We start from the raw sequence: 20,296 nt of genomic DNA, 5'->3' as shown, positions 1-20,296 counted from the left end.
AACCAAGGCACCAGGGGAGTCACAGGCTTAAATGCCAACACGGGACCGAGAGCCGCGTGCGGAGTGCACGGTGCAGGGCTGCCGACCGGGCGAGATGGCTTCAGCACGGTGCTGCAGGGAGCCCTGCGGGATCCGCTCTCACCGGGAGCCCTCCTGGCAATCAGAAAAGGCACCGTTACCCAGCAAGGCGGATGCCAAGGCCCATCTCCCGGGAAGGCAAGTGTGAACGGCTCCTCCTAAACTCCCCCCTCGTGCATGGGAACACCACTCAGAGGAGCTGCCCAAGGCTCCCAGGCCCGCGCTGTTTAAGCGGGAACCTTTGCGCACGGAGATCTGATTTCACCCTGCCCTTGGGCGGCTGGAGAGCCGACACGAAGAGGCAAACCCAGCTCTGGGCCGCGCACTTTGGCTCCCTCCCTTCCCCAGCCTTCAGGCAGGAGATCCCCAACCAAGTTTCAAGCAGATGTTATGCAGCTGCAAACAGGAGCCGGTGCCCTCAGCATCCGGAGCACCAGAGGAGCGAAGCGGCTGCTCCAGGCTTTGCCGGATGGCAGGGAGGAATCCCGACACAGGCATTATAAAACCTCACCCGCCATCGATCTTATCCGGAGAGCCAGGACGGAGATAACTATAACTCACATGCAATCACTAGATAAGACACGACAGGTTATGCCAGAGCTCTGCCAAGAAAGATCGCGGAGATGATTATGAAGTTAATTCTTGACGCTGTCACACGCGTGTTGTACATATATTGTATGCAATAGCCATAGCTCTTGTTTAAACAATGGGACGTGCCAGGATATCTGATCGATTATACAATAGCTGAGCTCAGGGAGCAGCACTAAGTACGTGGAAGCAGGCCAAGAGGCAGAGTGACTTCACCTGGAGAAGCCAGCAATAACCTCCCTGGAAGGAGCCGCGCGTCTCGCACCCCAACCGGCAGCGGCGGGGGCAACGCCAGCCCGGGCTCTGCCCCCTTCCAGCTCCCCCAGCCCTACGTCCAGCTTCTTGTGAACACTCACGCCTTTGCGCAGCTTTTGTACTGGGAGACGCGCAAGCGTGGAAAAAGAGATGTAGAAACGTTGACGCTCCTATACGCTCAGGAAGCGTTTACGAAACTGCAGCATTAAACAGCGGCGCTACAATTACAGGCACCCATCGAGCACATGACACTATTAAGCTCATAGTATAACACTGCAAACAAAACGCAAGAGATGCAAGTCAAATGGACATTAAATGACACACAACAAGCAATCTCTGGTGGTGTCACCAGCTTTCGTTGCCTGCAGCACACTGTTCCTCCAAGATGCAAATGAGATCTGGTTTGCAGCGAGAAGCAGCTACAAGTAATCAGTCAGGGTCTGAAGCAGGCTCTGGCGAAGGCAGAGCGATAACTAGCACGAAGCTTCTCATTTCAGCTGCGATGGGGAAACAAAGACCCATGCTTCCCCTCGACCAACATGCAAAAGGTCTCGGTGCTGCCAGCCCAGGTCGGGCCAGTTCAACTTGCCAGCTTCCCCAGGACCCGACGGCTCGGCCGCTGCGTGAGGGGGTGACGCCAGACCCTGGCTTCAAGCAGAGCGAGAGGGCTTGACCGCTGCTCCAGGCAGCCACGAGCCTGTTCAGCCATGCCCGTGCGCTGGGGAGCCCAGGCTGCGCGCCGGGCTGAGCGCTGCCGGCGACGGGTACCCCGCACCGGGGATGCCCGGCGAGGAGGGAAAAGCGGGCGCAGGGAGAGGCCGGGGAGCGGTGACAGCACCCGAGCGGGCAGGGAACCAGCTGGTTGTGACATGCAAACAACAGGTACAGCTCGGCCACGACGATTTATAGCTTCAACGCTGCTTTCGGTGGAAAGACCCAGAACAGGCAACGGAGGCTCTGGAAAGGAATATTAAACACTGCAGAAATGAAAGGTATTGCTCAAGAGAAAACATAACAAGGCTGAAACCCAGCATGGTGCAGCCTTCAGATGAAATGGAGATGAGCTGCGAATGAATTGCTCCCTCTTAAGGGAATTTCTGGCTTTTTAAGGAGGGTGGGCGCACCCGTTCTTTCGGCCTCACCACGCAGCCGGGGCCGGTGGGCACCCAGGCAGGGTGGGACATGGTCCGGGGCCGCTCTCCGGCACAGCAGCACGTGGGAACGCTCTGCCTGATCACGCTGCGGACAACAGCGCCCGCACGGACCCTGCCATCACCGCGAGAGCCGTGCCAACCAGCACCATCACCGCGAGAGCCGTGCCAACCAGCACCATCACCGCGAGAGCCGTGCCAACCAGCACCACCACCGCGAGAGCCGTGCCAACCAGCGCCCTGCACCCCGCCACGGGCGCCCAGCTCGGCACCCATCACCACCCTGGGGACAGTCCCCATGCCAACTGTGGTCCCTCGCGACAGAAACGGGTTTTGGCGGATGCAAGCCCCAGGGGCGGACCGCGCTGGGTGCCGAGCGGGGCAGAAGGGCGTAAAGAGGAGGGCAGGAGCCTGGAGCCGCCGGGAGCGCAGCCGGAGGGACCCCCGCCTCTCCCGCAGCAGCGCGTGCAGTCCCGCCGCAGCCAGCCTTTCTGCGCCTCCCGTGTCTCGGTACCGTGCGGTTACACGGGAGTCTCAGTTTCCAGTTAAAAATAACACCAGTTTCTAACCCTCGAAGGTGCAGAAGAATGTGACCTCTAAAAATTCAGAAACTGAAAGGCAAAGCAAATGAGTCCCAAATTTGTCTACGCTATAAACGTCAATTTCTTTTTGAAAGAAATGAATGTTTCTGATGAATGTTTTCTTGAATGCCTGCTTTTGGCAGTGCTGCCATCTGTGAAAAATCTCTGCCACGCTTGCTATTAAGATTTCATTTCCAAGAAGAGTTCATAGCTGCTTTAATAAATGGTTAAAAGATTGTCAGGAGTCCAAAAGGCCAGCAGCTTGTTTACCACAAGTGGCTTCTGTCACCAAGTAAAGCACCTTTGACTGATAAGCTTATAGCCCGCCAGACCACATGCAGCTTCCTCCGCAGCCCTCTAACAAGCAACGTTTTCAGAAGCACTTTAGCTGTGTTGGGCACTTAGGAACCTAATCCCTATCGACTCTGAATGAGATTTATATTCCTGAATGGCTAGCTCGCTTGTGAAAGAGGTCCCTGGGTCGTTTAGAGCCTTTCAGAGATTTCACCCAACGTCCCCGAGTCATTTATTAGCCTTTTAACACCATTCATCAACAAAAAGCGCAAACTCTCGCCCTTGCAAGCCCCCAGCCAAGTGCTGGCGTGGGCTCTCGGGTCTGCAGTAGCAGCCCCTGGCACCCGGGGCTACCAAAAGCCTTCAGGAGGGGCTGAGGACACGTCCGACAGCCCCAGCACGGGCTGTGCCCGCCAGCCGGGCGCTCGAGAGGCGCGGAGCCCCTGCAGACGGGCCCGGGTGGGAGAAAGCAGCCCGCCGCTCTTTGAGGCTGCAAAGCGCTGGGCGCAGAGCCCGTGGTTTAACGCGCGCCCGTGTCACGGCGTAAAGGGCAAAGGCCAGCCCTCCGAGGAGCCCTTTCAGCACGCTAGCACCAAGGCTTCAGGCTTAGGAAATGGAGTCCTGAAATGGCTGGTGTATTTGTAGATCTTGCGCGTGACTAAATCAAGAGGAACAATAAGATCTTTTTCCAGATTCGGCAAACATCAGTATAATAAAAAAAATTAATTATATGCTTGAACACATGCACCAGAGCAATGCCCTGTATTTTCTCCTAATTGTTCTCCAAGCCTTACAGAGCCACATTTAAATAAAAATGAAGCAGTTATTTAAACCGCAATTAAAGACGGAGCGATTTATTTTTACACTGGAACTATCGTCAGCAGCGCAGGAGAGGAGGAAGGGGAGCTGCACAGGGACCGCGCCACGCAGGACCGATGCCACAGTCCGCCGGAGCCACTCGGCCAGGCGCCCCGCGAAGGCGGGCGCTTCGGCAGCGGCACCGCACGCTTCCACGAGCCCCCCCAAAGCGCTGCGCGGCTCTCCGCGCCCGATCCTGGCGCGGACCGCAACCACGGCAGCCCCAGAGCCCTCTGACCCAGCGACCCAGCGCGGTTACAAGAAGGAAGAGGATTTTGGTTGTAAGCCCAGGCAAAGGCTTAGCCCTTGCTCCGCCAGCTGAGATCAGCTCCTCCCCAGCAAACATGCAGCCTCGGTCGCATCTCGGAGCACGCCAGGGCCAGGCACTGCGGATGCGTTCCAGGGAGGCATCTGCACCGCTGCGCTCATTTTCTGCCAAGCAGGTGCCCGCCAGCACAACCCCAGGGTCTCCACCCAAAACCCAGCCCTGGGGAAGATCAGCCAGGAAACTCGGCCCCCCCTGCCCCAGCGAGGCGACCGTCAGCGTCCCACGCCAGGAGCGGGGAGCATCCTCTGCAGAAAAAGGCTGCCGCTGCGCGTGGGGAGGGGGCTGGGGAGGGAGGAAGAGAAGCAACCACAACAAAAACCCACCCTCTCTTTTCATAAGACAGCAGAATTTATCAGCCTGCAGCCCTTCACATCTGTCTCCTCATACAAAATGAAAGAGGCTTTGAAAAACAGAGGAGATGAAATAAAGCCGTCTGTGTTAGGAAGCTGGCATCTCTGCCACTGTCACTGTCACCATGGTAGGAATAATGACCGTGATTGTTTCTGCATCTGCGTATGTGCGCGGGGAGGAGGGGGGAGGAAGATGCACACCCGCACCGCGGCCGCCCTCCCCGCGGGCGAGCGCCCCGGCCCTGCTCCTGCCCGCTCAGGGTGAGCCGGGCGCGCAGGTGCGAGCCTCCGCGGTGGACACAGCCGCGGCGACGGCACCGGGTGGCGACGACTTCAGCTCCGCTACACGCAGCGCTGGTTCCTCTCCCTCCGCAGCCCGGCACCGGGCCCCAGGGGCAGGTGGCTCAAGCTCATCGAAACATGTGGTTTGAGAAGAAGTTTTGACCTGCACGGTTTTCACATCGCTTGGCTTTGCTGTAGCGATTACTGCCACGCTGCCCTGGTAGGCGCAGCTCCCTGGGGAGACCTTGGGGTAGCAGGACCAGAGCCAGCACTGTCTTCACCCCATTAGATGACAATTAAAAAGCAGATATGAAAGGAAAAAGATTTGGGCAGGGTGGAGAACCTGAACACGCCAGCAAACAGCTGGCGAAGCGAACCCCCTCCCTCCATACCCGTTTCTCAGAGCTGGCTTGGGCATTTTCAAAGGGATTTTGGTGCTTTCCAAGCCCATCAAGGCGGTCGCAGCCCTGCAGAGCGCTGGCTCCCAAGGACCCCTTAGGCAAGGTGGCCCATGGCTGAGCATGGGCTGCAGCCCTGGCACGGAGCCCACCACCACCACCACCACAGCACCCCCGAGACCCGGCCGGGCTGCAGCCCCCGCACCCGACGCGCACACCGTCCTGCCCGGCCCACGGAGCAGCGATCGCAGCATTAGCTTGAGCTGCTCCACTGCCTTGCAGAAACCCATACCCCAGAGGATTTCAGCTCTCCTTTGGCAGGAAGGTCTTGAAAACGCACAAAAACATTACAATTTAGCAACTGCCTTCCGAACAGGGAGACAAGACCACAGCCCTTGTAATTCAGCAAGGACCTGTATGCTCTAAGCTCAGTTACGCAGGCAGTAAGGGGCAGCAGCCGTATTTGGCTCGTGCTCTACCATCCCGCAGGGCTTGGAGCGGGACAAGCAAGGTGCAGGAGGCACACCTAGCACCCCATTCCGTTATACAGCTCAGCTCTGCTGCCAGCTGGGCCCCATCACCTTTTCGGAGGGCTGGTTCTCAGCAGCAAAGCCTCTCGCAAGGATATGCGGCACATGGCCCAAGGGTCTCCGAGCTCCTCCAAGCAAGCCCAGCCAACTCGTACGGTAGAGAACACGTCACCACGGGAGGTTAACCGATCCCCGGCTGCACCTCCAAATCCCTCCTGCCCAGGTCACTCCCGTCCCCTGCACGCCACCGGAGGGATGCTCCAGAGGACTTTCCTCTCATTCCTAACTTCTCAGCAATTTCCTGCAAAATCGCAATTCAGAGCATAACTGGAACAACCTACCCCAGCATGCAGAGTCACCCCAGGACTTGGGAGAGTCCACGCAACACATCCTGCTGGCTGCCCCCAGCAGACCGTTCCTCCCCGCGCCGCCTCCTGCTCTCTGCACTCCAGTAACTTCTTTCACATAAATCATCCCAATCCTCGTGCCAGAGCCATTGCAGAAGATTCGTGCCCAGTGGGTATCACGGCTCTTGTCTCCAAAAAGGCACCCTCCTCCTCGGGTAGCTCCCCTGCAAAGGGGCAAGCGGAGCGCAGAGCGGGCGCTCACCACCCTTGGCTCTCGTGCTTCCCGGGGGGCTGTGCGCATTCCCCTCCTCAGCTGCAATGGTCTGTGCACCGAGCTCGGGCAGCACCGATTCACCGCAGGGGCGAGGCAAGGCCTCCCTGGCACTCATCACCCTCCTCGCCGGGGAGCTCAACGTGGATCCTAATCCCTCAGCAGTTCAGGCAGACACGGGGCCAGCGGCGCAATGTAGGAAACAAATCTCTTGCTGGGTCTGGGTTAGGCGTCAGGCAGAGATTTACGGCCCTCCCGCCTCTGCTCCAAACCCTCAGCCATCCATCCCACCCTCTACGTGCCATTTCTCTCTTCCCTATGGCACAACTGTTCCTCGGGGTGGCCAAAGATTTACGCTTACAGGTACACAAAGAGATGGCAGCTCCAAGAACGGCTACTCCTCTGTATTTCATGCCTTGGAGCTTGTCATGCCGTATTTGGCTCGTGCTCTACCACCCCGCAGGGCTTGGAGCGGGGCAAGGACATGACGTGGGACTGGGATGCCAAGTGCTCACCACCGGCACCTTTCTTCTCCAAACCCCTCCGCATCCTTTCGTCTCCACCCTGCAGAGACAGCAGTCAAAGGCTTCCCTGCTCCGATCTCAGCCGAAGCATTCCTCTCCTGCAGCAGCTGCAACAGCACAGCAAAAGCAGCAAGCGGCTTCAGTTCAGGACGGCCCAAGCTCAGGCACCCTCGGGCAATTCTCCGAGATCTGCTGCATGGGCGACAACGCTGGGAGCCGAGCCTGCTTGGCAAAATCAGGTGTCCCACACCAGGGGAAAGCACCAAAGCTGCACCTAGGAAGGGGGCCTCTGGAAACACCCACAGCTCCCCAGCCTTTTCTCGCGCTCGGTTGCACAGGTCGCCCACCCAAAGGGCTGCCCACCAGCATGTCCCCGGCTGCACGAGGGCCACCGCAGCACGGCCGGGCCCCAGGAGCACGCAGCAGCCGGGAAGCACCCGACAGCGCCCGGCCGCAGCGGCGCGTGGAGCGGGGCAGCCAGACCTCAGCTAACCCCAGCCCGGCCCGCGCCGCTGGCGCTGCTCCGCGGGGGCACCGGCGGCGACGGAGCGCTCGCGCCTCGCTGTTCCCGGGCATTTTATTTACTTGTTGTAGTCTCTTCTTTTGGCGTGTGTGCATGCGTGTGCGAGATTGTCTCCAACGTGACTCTGCATTATCGGGGCTATAATGAGTCCTTGTTAAAGTGGATTTGATGGAATAATTATATTCAAAAAAAACCTGCAGGAAAGCTCTCTCCCCTCTTAAAGGGCAGGATCATCAAACGTTCTCGCCACATTATTTGCAGTCACACCTTCTGCTGCATCTGCTCCTTTTAAAATCTCTAACTCCAATCTGATCTGAATATATAAATCTGAATTATCACAGCAAAAGGAGATGTGCTCACACCTTTTTTTATCTGTTGCCATGGCGATTAGATAAAATTCACGCCAAGTCTCTGGGGAAGGATGAAATGATTTCAGACAGAATCTCACCCCACTTGGTGAGAATAACGCCTGGAGCTACTTCCCTCTGTAACAGGTCTGGGCACATGTCGCAGCCAGAGAGGGTGGCGAGGGGTAGGGGAGAAGCCAGGACACCTTTAGAGATCTCGGGATCGACAGGGGAAAAGGTTCTGCAGCACCCCTAGACAGGGTAGGGTGGGACAACGCTCACTTAAATCACATCAGGCTGCTCCATGCTGCGCGTCAGCCCGTCCCAGGCAGAAGCTACAAAACACAGCTGAAAAGGCCAAGTCTTCGCCAGCCTTTTGCCCAGCGGTCACGGCTTTCACCTCAGAGCTGTCTGTGCAGATCGCAGGAGGGAGCAGGGCAGGAGACGGCAGCAGCCCGGGCTCCCTCCTCTCCCGGGGGTCGCAGCCACCGGCCCCGTGCTCCGCCGCAGCGGCACCCGGGACGGGGCAGCAGGGCGGCCTCGTGCCCGGCACGCTCAGACCCGCCGGCTGCTTGCTCCCAGGAACTCGGCTTTAAACCAGCCGGGGTTACTCCGCATTCAGGCAAACCCAAATAAAAACGCTAACAGCCGGTAACGATCCCCAGTAACTTATCTCTGTCCCCGCACCATCGCAGAGACAAACACGTAAACAAGGACTGCCTTTCGCCGCGCTCATTCTGTTCCAGCTTTTCTCCAGTAACAGGAGAGTGATGTCCCCCAGAGCAAGCCTATTGATACGAGGACAATGCTGAATTATCCAGGTCCTGGCTCTTCTGCCCCTCGGATCGTGCCCCTGGCACGCAGCACCATGGCCGCGCTCCCGAAGCCCGGCGGGGCGGGAACGCCGCACCCGTAAATCCTTGCCGGGTGTTTAATAGCCGGTAGCCTCACGCTGTGTCCCTAGACTCACCGTGTCTTGAGATGGATTGCTGTGGAACCTGTGTACGGTTACACTTCTAATATTTTAGAGAAAAGTGTAACGGGTGGCAGACATTGCAAGGTACAGCAGAGCATACATCTTCGGGGTGAACGGCCACATTTAACCACGAGAAAGCTGCTGCAGTTTTATTTCCCACATCACTAAGCAGTTGCTGAGATGAGTTTAAGAATCCTGCAAACAGCCTTGGGCACTGCAGAGGATGGGACAGAAAGGGCTACTCGGGTCAAATTAAGCTCACATCTGAACCATCGCAAACAGATCAGCTTAGATATTTTCAAAACTCCTAAAAGGCTACTGTTCGATCAAGAACATACACAAAAACATACCTAAAACTTCACAGAACTCAATTTTTTTTCCCAGCTCCATCCTTCTGGCAAGCTCTACGTTTTGCTTTCCAGAGAAAGGACTTTGTGGATATCCAATGACTAATGAAGCACATCCAAGTACCTGCAGCCCTCAAAGAATATGTATTAGGGTTGCTGAGAAAAGCAGCACCCTTAGAAATGTCTGTAGCTTGAGAAGTGCTGTATTTAGACTTTTTTCCAAACACAGTCTACCAAGTACACGACACTGAAGCATCAAATCGCAGCTTGGCTCCGGGCTCGCCAGTCCAGTAATGCTTACTGCCTCCAAATCATTGCTGCGGCTGCTGACATCAGGCTACAGCCCTGCAATGCCTGAAGGAGACTAATCAGTGCCACGAATTTCCACTTCTGTGCCACAACCACCACAGCACAGTGACTAAAGCAGCTTCAGTCGCATATGCAACATAGCTCCTCCAAGACAAATCCAAACCATGCACGTGCCTGCGAGACTCTTCACATTACCCAGCCTGGTGACGGTGCTTTAAAAAATAATAATTAAAAAAAAAAAAGCTGTTTACCACATTGAGTTCTTAGACCGGTTTGTAGCAGGAGCTATGGAAAAGGCAGAGGGGCCTGTAAAACATTCTGCTCGGCTGCAGCCCCCCCGTCCCCCTCCCTTGTTCTCCCCCTACCAAATATATATCAAGATTCATCGATAGCAACAGAGTTTGAAATCACAGCCTGGGTGTGAAGTGCAATCTTACACACAGTCCCCAATTCCGTAAGTGCTGCTGCTTTACTCCAAGTAAGCCCGAGCCTACGCTAAATGCCAGAGTCCTGCGAGCGGTGCTGCATGTTTGCGACAAGGCTGAGAATGAAAGGCAAGATTGATTCTGATGCGAGCACCAGCAAAGCAAATGGGTTTTTGAAAACCCTATAATTTCTCTGCAACCCTTGACTTCACTAAACACACATTTTTAGACTACAGCACAGTTAGGTAGGCATTAAACAAAAATGAGCTGCACTAATGATGATTTATGTGCGGGATAACCTTCCATAAAGAATTTAACTTTGATTTCAGGGTAAGTTACAGTGTTGCCAAGTTAACCAAATAATGCAACTCGCCACCAAAACCCACTGCCGCAGCAGGGCAGTGCAGGCACCGAGCGCTTCCCTGCAACTGCTTTGAGATCTCTCCCAGCACAGACCCACGCCGGTGCTCCTGGCGAGACGCGCTTTGCAGGACCTCGAACGGAAAAAAGCCGGGCAGGGGTGCAAGGGGAGCGCTCCAGGGCCGGCAAGAGCAGGGGACCCCCAGGCAGGGGACCCCCGAGCAGCGGCCCCCCAAGCAGCGGCCCCCCGCCCGAGGCTCCCCATGCCGCGCAGGGCGCTGCCGCTTGCGCCCCACCGCGTCCCCCAGCAGCGGGACCCCCGCGGGGATGGGGGGGTTCTCCCAGGCACCGACGGCAAAGCAGAGGGCTCTGCAGCGGGGCTTTCCGCCCCGGCAAGGTGCCCCCGGCGAGCACTGCCCACGCCAGCCCGGCCGCGCAGAGACCCTTCCGCCCAGCAGCAAACCGCCAGCAGAAGAGCAGCGCGGCTTGTCTGAAAAGGCACGGTTCAAAGGCCCCGCCGCAGAGGTTGGGAGCCCTGTAATCCCAATTCAGCATGAAAAGAACCCGAGAAAGCTCACAAAAGGGCCACCCAGCCCACGTACGGAGCCACAGGCCTGAGCTCGTGAGAGCAGCCGCCCCAGGGGAAACGATTGCTCCCCCGATTCCCTACAAAGTATTTCGGTTTGGCGGGGGCAAACCAGGGATGCTAAGGAAAGCAGACGTTTCCTGTGCAAACAGTCCCTTAAAAAGAGTTTTCTGCCCCAGAGAGGTCCAGTCGGAGATTTTTCCTGCTCCTGCGCATTAGGACAGCTCATCCCCTGCTGCACCGAGACTCGCTGGGGAGACGCATGGTCTTCCATGGGAAGCACCAGAGGGAAGCTTCAGGAGAAGCAGCAAGTTTGGCACAGGAAAGTTATAAAAGAACGCCGTGTTATACAGCCAGCTGTAAATACGCCTTGGAGGTCCTTCCGCAAGAGCTGTGGTACTTCCGCACACCTTTTCTTTTTGCAGGCTGACTGGAGGAGAGCTGCGCAGCGCTACGTCTGCACAACCGCTCGATCGTACGATTCAGAAAAAGCGCATTTGCCGCTGAAGGGAGCTATTAGGCCTCAGTGCCGTATTTCAGCTTTTCTCATCTCAGCCTTCATGCCGTTCACGCCAAACGGCAGGGACCCCCTCCTCCTCTCCTCGCCTTCCTTGCTCAGAATTAGGACAGAAGCAGAGGTTCACCAGAGGTGAAGGAAAGACCACGGTTTTGGTAACAGCAAAGCCAGTTTTAGCTCTAACACAAGAGCGATAAAAAAAAAATAAGCTTCAGGCAGATACTATATTTGTAATCCAACAGCAAAACATGTTTGCTTGTGTTGACTGTGCACTGTAACACAATTTATATGTTCTGTCTTTAGGGTAATTATTGCTTTAGAATGTTAAAATCATTCCACTCTAATTAAATCATCATATTAAAAAATCCACTGCCACAGCAAACTTGAGAACAAGTCTGGTTAAGATCACGCCAGTGCACGGACGCTCTGTTGACAAACTTGCTGCCGAGCAAACCAGCCACGCTCCGCAAGCAAGGAGCACGGGTCCCGCTCTGCTCCGTCCCGCAGAACCCCGAGCGGCGCGAGCAACCGCCGCCTTTCCGGAAAGCGCTGCCAGAGCCGGCACGGCACCGCCAGCCCCCGAGGAACGAGCACCGCAGTTCTCGCGCTGATGGACCTCGCCGTGCGTGGCTCGTCAGGCAGCACGAGCCTGCGGTAGGGCAGAGCATCGCCACCCCTCGCTGCCCCGGGAGCCACGAACACCCGGTCCCGCCCGCAGCACAGAATCCACCTTGCGTTCACTCGGACACAACCGCTTCTTGGAGCTGAGCAGAGAAGCGCCGGCAATGCTGCGGTGCCAGTCTGCACCCCGCCAAAGGGCGCCATGCCTCTTCCAAACACCGGCTGGCCTCCAGGCAAGCCTCCCCAAACACGCTTTCCAAGAGGCCTCTTGGACCACCCGGAGGTTTCTCACCTACTGAAATGAAACGGATGTTTCCACAGTGCTCCAAAACACCCTGAGGTGCCAGAAGCTCCTCACGCAGGCTCGCACTCAAGGAGGCCATTTGCTAAGCAAGAAGCTCCCTTGCCGAGCAAAAGGCTGCTGTGGACGCGGGCTGGCTGCCGATCCACGCAAGCTCATCGCACCAAACACCCGTCCGGGGAAGAGCGCGTTCCTGAGGCAGAGAGTTTCACCTTGTATTTCGTTCTGGGATTGTCAGAAAGGGGTCAGCGCTGGGGAGGAGAGGCTCTGCAGACTTGGTCCTGACCGCGGGAAGGCAGCTGGCTCCCGGCCCCGGCACTGCAAACCGTGATGGGGTCTGCACCAGTGTCCTGGTTTCGGCTGGGATAGAGTTAATTTTCTTCGTAGTAGCAGGCACAGTGCTGTGTTTTGGATTTGGTAGGAGAAGAATGCTGATACCACGCTGATGGTTTGGTTGTTGCTCAGCACTGCTTATGCCAGGCAAGGACTTTTCAGCTTCCCATGCTCTGCCAGGGGCACGAGAAGCTGGGAGGGGGCACAGCCAGAACAGTTGATCCAAACTGCCCCAAGGGCCATTCCATACCATACGGCGTCATGGGCAGTATGGAAACTGGGGGGGTTGGCCGGGGAGCAGCGATCGCTGCTGGGAACTGGCTGGGCATCGGTCGGTGGGTGGGGAGCAATTGCATTGGGCATCACTTGCTTTGGATATTATTATTGTTATTATCATTATTATATTGTTATTATTATCATTACTACTTTACTTTATTTCAATTATTAAACTGTTCTTATCTCACCCCAGGAGTGCTTCTCACTCTCACTCCTCCGATTCTCTCCCCCATCCCATCGGGGTAGGGGGAGCGAGCGAGCGGCTGCGTGGTGCTGAGCTGGGGCTGGGGCTGAACCCCGACAGCCAGCAAGGGCACAGCCTCTGTCGGGAGGGGTGCCCGTGCTCCCCCGTCCATCATTCCGCCCGGCTGCCCTGCCGCGCAGGGGGCCACATGCAGACCCTGCCGGTGCGTCGCAGCCCCGGGGGCCATCGCTCACCAGCACCAGCCCCGACGCGCCGCTTCCCTTCGTCCACCTCCGAGCATGCGGGCTGTGCTGAGTCAGCAGATTAGCTGCACTCAGGAGGCATGGGCCACCGGCAAGAGCCGCCACAGCCCTCAGGAGACCCGCTCACCCCCCTCCAGGTGAAGCACTTTGCTCCTTAAGAAAGAAGCGTCCCTGCAAGAGGGATTAGAGCAAATCGCCTCTCATGCGTGGTCGGGGGCTGCCCCAGCAGCACCAGGCTCGCACCCCGCTCCCGCCAGCACCTGCTCCCCACGGCACTGCCAGTGTAGCAACACCGAGCCCCGCAGGAGCATCGGGACTTGCTGACCTGTGAGCAAATATCAAGCACAGAGCATTCACTTTGGGCAAAATCCTTTAATTCTCTCTGGATCCCCCTGGGGAAAGCAGTATTGATTGCTTTACTACTAGCTTACACATGCTGTGCAGGGCAGCCAGCGCTGCCATCAATACCGGCTCCGAGGAGGGAGCCAAGAGGTCGCCCCGGTACACACGGGGCTGGCCCCACGCTGCGCCCAGCACCTGCCCGCAGCCCCCGCGCCGCTTCAAAGCCTGCGACAAGGCAGGCGGGAGCACAGGAGCCAGAGCCCGCAGCACCGGCACGGCTCAGCGAGCAGCTCGCCCGGCTCCTCTCCCCTCCCACCAAGCCGCACAGAGGTGCCTGGCAGGTCACGTCCCACCAGCACTCCAGCCACCGCTCCTGCCCACTCCCCAGGGGACCGGCTGGGGAAAGACCCCGGTTTCAGGGGCTCTCTGCTCCCACGGGAGCCCAGGGTGCTCTGCACCTGCCAAAAAACACCCAAAGCTGCAAAGTCCCTGCACAGAGACAGGCGCTGCCGTCCCTCCCGCAGGCCCCTTCCCTGCAGGACAAAGTCAGCGCTGAGCAGGACACGTCCTGGGCTATGGGGCAGGCCCACGGGACAGGGAGGCCAAGCAGCTTCCAGGCGCCAGCACGGGGAAGAGGCACGCGATGCCATTTTTACCAAGTTCCTTTCCCCACGGCTGAAACAGTTGTGAAAGCTTGCAAGAGAAGCTGGAATATTTACTCGTGCATCATCCTGACAACAGGAAAACCAGCTCTGACCGCAGGACTCGGGACACGGACAGCACGGGCAGACTCTTCCCCTGTCGTCCAAGCCCCAGCTGCCAGGTACGCAAAGCGAGCTGGCTCGCCGGCACGCGGGAGAAGCCAGGACGGGGCACTCATGCTGTCACGCTTACGCCAAACATCCGTGAGCCCAGAAATACACAAAGTACCAACCACAGCACCAAGGAGACCCTGAACACAACACATCTGCTCGCACCACCAGCGTTTTTCAAGCCGCAAGATGGTCATCGATGAAAGCTTTCGCTTGGGCAGCGCAGGCACGGACGATAAGGCAAAACAAGACCCTCCACGACGGTTTCACACATGGCAAAGCAGGTCAGATTTTCCAAGAGAACGGTAGCTCCTCTCTTACCTGGGATGATAGAAACGGTGTCTTTCTCCCAGGACACAACACTAACGTATTCCTGCACTGAAGAGGGGATGAGGCACTTGAAAACAGCCACGTTTCCACGCATCGACCTTTGGTCCTCCACCCGGACGGTGTACGGTTCCCTGAAAACTGTAGAGAAAAGCAGATGGTTTGGTAGCATGACAGTGCTGGAAGAAGACACGCTTCCTTCCGCTTTAATCCCACATTTCCCAAACCAACCAACCCACCCAGCAACAAACCGCTTCCATCCAAAACACTTGGCCCCCCTTCCTGAGGACGAAGCGGTTCTCCTTCAGAGCCCACAGCCCTGCGCTGGGCATGCAGAGGGGATGCCTGGCCCAGCTCCTGCTGCCGGGACCCTGCAAGGGCCCCCAGCGTCACCCCAGTGCATCACCAAGGCGAGCTGCTGGCTTTGCAGTCAGCAAAGCTGCTGAGGGAGAGGTTTGCAGCCCCAGATTTCAGTACAGGGACCAAGGGCATTTTGTAGCTGTAACGTTCAACCTCCCACCTCAAAGGATGCGTGCTGAAAATGCAGCAGTGGGGCACCCGGGAGAGCCAGCCTGTGACAGAGCCTGGCACCCTCCTAAACCCACCAGAGGAATATTTAGGGAAGCAGGTGACAATTTTCCAAGCCATGCCACGGTGGGAGCCATGAGCTGTCCCCACCACGTGCCCTATTCCTCAGGGAGACGCTCGTCCCTTCAACAGCCCCACGCTGCTCCCTGGACCAGTGACAAGGAACTCCCCAGTGCCACAACCCTCCAGGCAGCACTCGCTAGGTAAGCTGCATCCACCCCAGCCTCTTCAGAAAGGCAAAACGATGTCACCGTGCCCAATAACACATGCGGACACCGTAAACTCCTAAAGTTTAAGTATGAAATGCAGTGAGTGCAGGTGCCTCCTTACTGCGACAGTAATTGTGCCCTGTAGCACACGGGCACCTGGGCATCGCTATCACAAGACAGACACGCATTCACTTCGTCATTTAACGACACCCCTTGGCCAGAACAAAAGCTGTCAACAAACCTCTTAAGATCGAGCTCCTTAGCAGCCCCAAAAGCAAGGTGTTTTCCCTGAGCAGAAAGCCCCCGCTGGCAATGCATCGTATACCTCGCACGAACAAGCGAGCAGTGAGAGGGTGATGGTACTTCCACCTTGAATTCCCAGGCTTTCAGGGCACCCTGCTCTGCTGCAAGAGGTTGGGACCGAACCAGGGGCACACCGCAGGCTCCACCCCGGGGTGCTGGGTGAACGTCCCAGCAGGTTCTGCACCCCAGCTGCCTGGCAGAAGAGGCCAGCTGCAGCCATAAAGCAGTAAGTCCCAAGCTGCAGAGGGCTGCCCCACCTTCGCCTCTTCCACACCTGCCCTCCGCTCGGCCGCCCTCCCGGCGGGCAGAGCCCCCCTGCCCCAGGGGAAAGCAGGGAAGGGGTTTGGAGCAGCCTCCAGCTTGCTCCCGTTATCTACCCGGTGCCCCAGTGCTGCGAGGACGCAGGGAGAAGCCTACCATGGAAAGGGACTCCAGAGCCAAAGCAGATTAGCTAGCAAAAGCCTCCTTAATCATATGGAGCAGGAGGTTTATTCACAGGCTTTAAAGGCCAGCGGGGACCAGGAGGAGCATCCAGCCCGGCCTCCTGCACGCTCACCACCGCCACAACAGCCCCAGCCCAGAGCAGACCTCGTGCACGGACACCCACGCTCGCCCCTGCGGCTGCCCCACGCCGGGCACTGCCCCGGCTCTGAACCGCGCCAGCCGCTGCTGCCGGGACTCCTGGCCTTTCACTGCCACTGGGAATAATTCCAAGGGTAACGTACAGCCACAACGAGCACACTTAAACCTTTCTTTTGGCTAGAGAAGTTTGCTCCCCAACAGCTTTTCCAAAGCTTCCAGAGATTTTTTTCCAATTCCTTATATTTTCAACTGCGTTTTATCTATTTGCTTTCTTTATACAGCCTTAATTAGCTTTACTTATAGAATCATAGAATTGTTGAGGTTGGAAAGGACCTTTAAGATCATCCAGTCCATTGGTGCATTGCCATTACAAAGCACTGGAGAGTGACTGGGATGCAAGATGACCAGGAGGAAGCAGAAGCAGGGGAACGTTTCACAGCTGTTTCCAAATGCCATAAAGCCGAAGCCCTCCACACCACCGCAGCTGGAGCTGTCCCAGCGGCCCTCGGAGCCCTGCACTCTGTACTCATGCCTCCTGCTAATCGCACCTGCTAAGGGGCCGGGGAGGCTGGGCCCCCAGCTGAAATCCCACTGACAGGAGGGGTGCATTCAACCCGGTATCGAGAGAGTGGGATGAAAGCCAGGGCTCAGCTCTGCTACTGACTTGCTGTGATCCCAAGGAAGTCCTCCGCACGTGGGGGAAGAGCTAAGCCAAGGCTGCCCCCCCGGCAGGAGGGCACGGACCAAGAGAAGCCTCCTCCCCTGCAGCCCACCCAGAGCAGCCACCCTCGCTGCACGAGCCCTGGGCACCCGCAGCCCCGTCACCTTGGCACCCCTGCCAGGGACATCTGCAGAACTCCGCAGTTTCAAGCTGTGTTGAGCCCGGGGTCACCAGCACCAGAGGGACCGTGATTGCCCACTCGGAAGCACAAACCAGCCTGGCGCAGGAAATCGCCTGCTGCGCGGCATGGGGCCAGCCGGGGTGCCCAGCCCTCACGGCCGCACAAAACGCGGCCACGTCGCCCTGTGCCAAGGGCCACTGGCCAGCGCCAGCTGGCCCCAGCCCTCGCCACTGCCCGGCCGCCCCACGGGAAGCCCAGCCTGCAGCGTCCAGCACGAGGAGGGCGACAGCTCCGCGCCGCACGGCTGCATTTACTGCGCCCCATCTCCTGCCGTCCCTCCTCCACCGAGCTGTGGTTTATAGGTAACCTGATAGGGTTGGTAAATAATTCACTCTGCAGAAGGGGGTTAATACCCATTTACTCTGCAGTACAAGGTATTAAAATAAAAAAACCCTGTAGTCACTTCTGTCATGTTCCCTCTGCTAGCCCCACTTTTAATAGGTTACATAATGAAGCCATTCCTGGGCTATTAGCCCTCCTCAGCCTGGTCAATAATTTACCATAATGGCTTTTGGAATCAGCTCTTTGCCATATTCCTCTTTTTTTTTTTTTTGCTTAATAAGCCTTGGCATGCTGGGGCTGGATACTAGAGTGGGAACAGCCAGGCTTGAGGAGGGCTGTGGGACACAGCGGGGGTCCCCCCGCCATGGACACATGCGGTCCGGCTCCTCCTGCAGCCGTGAAAAGCCCCCGTGCATGGCTGGGTGCGACAATACAGGTTCCAAGGGAGAGGACCTCTCCTGCCGCGAGGCTGCAGCTGCACCACGGCCCCCAAGTGCGTCCTGGAGACCCCCAAGCTGCGCATCCCTTCCCTGCCGGTCGCTCCCACCGTCTCCCAGCCAGAAACCAGCCCGAGTTAGAGCTGGCTCTTAGCTGGGGCAGGATGCCGTTTTGCAAACACGCATCGGCAGGCCTGCTTACCCAGCACCCTGCCCTTCTCCCCGCCCTCGCAGCATCCATCGATCCCCTCGCAACAGACCAACGCAGCAGCCCTGCTTCCATGCTCTGCTCCCCGGGCGTGCAGGGGCAGGGCTGCCGGAGCAGCCCAAGGTGCGGGCAGAGCGGCACGGCAGCCCTGGCAAGGCAGCAGGCGCTCGGTCCCGCTGCTCTGCGTGGGACGGCGACGGCACCCAGCTGGCAGCAGCACTGCCTGCTCCCATCCCCGTTCAAAGCGCCCCAGCTTACTGGCCCATGCCAGGGGGACAGAGGTGAGCGGGATGCGCTTGATGGGCCAACCGGCCGCAGAGAAGACCGGAGAAAAGCCAGCACCTCATCCAAACCCCAGCACCCAGAGAGCTCCTACCTGCTTTAACACGGATATTTGGGCTCCTGATCTTGCCAGCCGAGTTCTCCGCGGTGCAGAAGTAGTCGTTGTCGTGGATAAAGCTATTGAAGGCTGATGGCGAGAAGGGGTAGAGCTGCAAAGTCCCATTGGCATGGACATGCCGGATGTGGGGCACATCGTAGATGTCGTCGCCTGTGGCCAGGTACCACCGAAGGACGGCGCTGGGTGACCCTGCTGCCGGGCAGGGGATCACCACCCCCACTGTGCTGGAGAAGGTGACCTGCTGGAGAGAGTCGTTCACAAAGTAGAGGCTGGTTCCAACATCTTCAGCATGTGCTGCGGAGAAAGCAGAGGCCACAACGGCGGGGGGTTACTGCAGAAATCGCCGATCCCCACCGGCACAGTGAGCACCCCCCAGCCCAGCCCCTGCTCCCCACGTGCAGCAGAGCAGGGGAGCGGAGGAGCATCAGTGCATGGGCTGGAAGCATAAAGGCCACCTTCACAGGCCAGTGATCTTGCTGGAGCATGGATCAGGGATCACAGGCACCTAACCAGCACAACTAGGGGCTGCGCAAGCAAGGAAGGGTACCCAGGGTATCCCCCCCGAGGCTTCCCCAGCTGGCCGTACACGCGTAGGCGGCTCTGAGCACGTGGTCCAACCGCGCCTCAGCACCCAAAGGCCTGAGGACACCCACGTGCAACAAACAAACCAAGCATGGCAAACCAACACTGTTTCTGCTGCAGACCCCAATGTCCCCCAGCCAGGAGCCGCAGACAGCCAGCACCCCCGTGCCTCACCAGCTCGCCCGCACAGCCCCAGCCAGCCTGCAGCTGCCCATCGGCAACGCCAACGCATCCAGCGTGAGCCGTCCCCAAGCAGGGCAGAGATCTTTCATGCTACCCTACCACTGCCTCCAAAAGCTGCCGCAGCCCCCAGGAGGGGGGCAGGAAAACTGGGTTCATTGCTGCTCCCCGCTCCCAGAGCCAGAGGGAGGGGAAGCCCAGTCCCACCCTGCCGCGAGCCCGAGCTGCAGCCTGGCACCAGGCATTGCCGCACCACCCGAAGACCGAGACACGCAGTGTTCAAAGGCGCAGTCCAGGGCAGAGTTTGCAGCCGCCCGGACGCCTGGGTGCAGCTTGCCAGGGCACCGCGAGTGCCGCAGAAATGCGCTTCCCTTCTTCAAAACAAGGGAAGGGACCTCTTCACCCAACTCCTCCAGTCTCTCCTTCCCACTCTCCAGGACCATGAGCTCCCCCTTTCTCAACCAAAGCAAGCAAGATTGCCTATAAATAAGGATGAGGAGGCCCCCAGTCACTTAAATCCGTTTTCTTTTTTTAGTCGCACTCTTTCCAAGTGGGCGGAAGGACAGGGATATAGAAAGCGGCCCTCGGCGGGTGTATTAATAGCTCTGGCTGAGAGCATCGCTCGTGGTGCCGCAGAGCCAATAAGCAGATCACTACCGCACCACCGGTTCAAAACGAGTCACGGGGGACCCTCCGTGACCTCGATTTCTTAACTTGGGGAGGAGGGGACAGGAGCAGGGGGGAAAAGGAAAGCCTCATCCGTACGGATAGCCCTGCCTCGGCTCCGAAGGTGAGCGCACCACGGCTGCTCGCCTGAGGACAGGCTGGCTGAGCATCACTGGCCACGGCCACTTGCATATCCCCGCAAAGCTTCCTCCAGCGGCGGGCACGTCTCTCCTGGCTCAGTGCCATGCCACCGGTCCGCTCCACGCTGTCCTC

General features: G+C 58.0%; 1 protein-coding gene across 1 annotated transcript in view; it reads right to left on the bottom strand.

The window, feature by feature from the left end:
• Positions 1-20,296, bottom strand: part of DSCAML1 (DS cell adhesion molecule like 1) — a 110,695-nt gene that overhangs the window by 83,214 nt on the left and 7,185 nt on the right. The window contains exons 2-3 of the mRNA XM_075723223.1: positions 18,572-18,889; positions 14,679-14,825 (exon numbers count right to left, since the gene is read on the bottom strand). Coding sequence (XP_075579338.1) covers positions 14,679-14,825; positions 18,572-18,889 — 465 coding nt within the window. The remainder of the gene's footprint in view (positions 1-14,678; positions 14,826-18,571; positions 18,890-20,296) is intronic.

Source organism: Pelecanus crispus, chromosome 19 (genome assembly GCF_030463565.1).
Source record: "Pelecanus crispus isolate bPelCri1 chromosome 19, bPelCri1.pri, whole genome shotgun sequence".
Classification (NCBI taxonomy): domain Eukaryota; kingdom Metazoa; phylum Chordata; class Aves; order Pelecaniformes; family Pelecanidae; genus Pelecanus; species Pelecanus crispus.
This window is presented reverse-complemented; position numbering and strand designations above follow the sequence as displayed.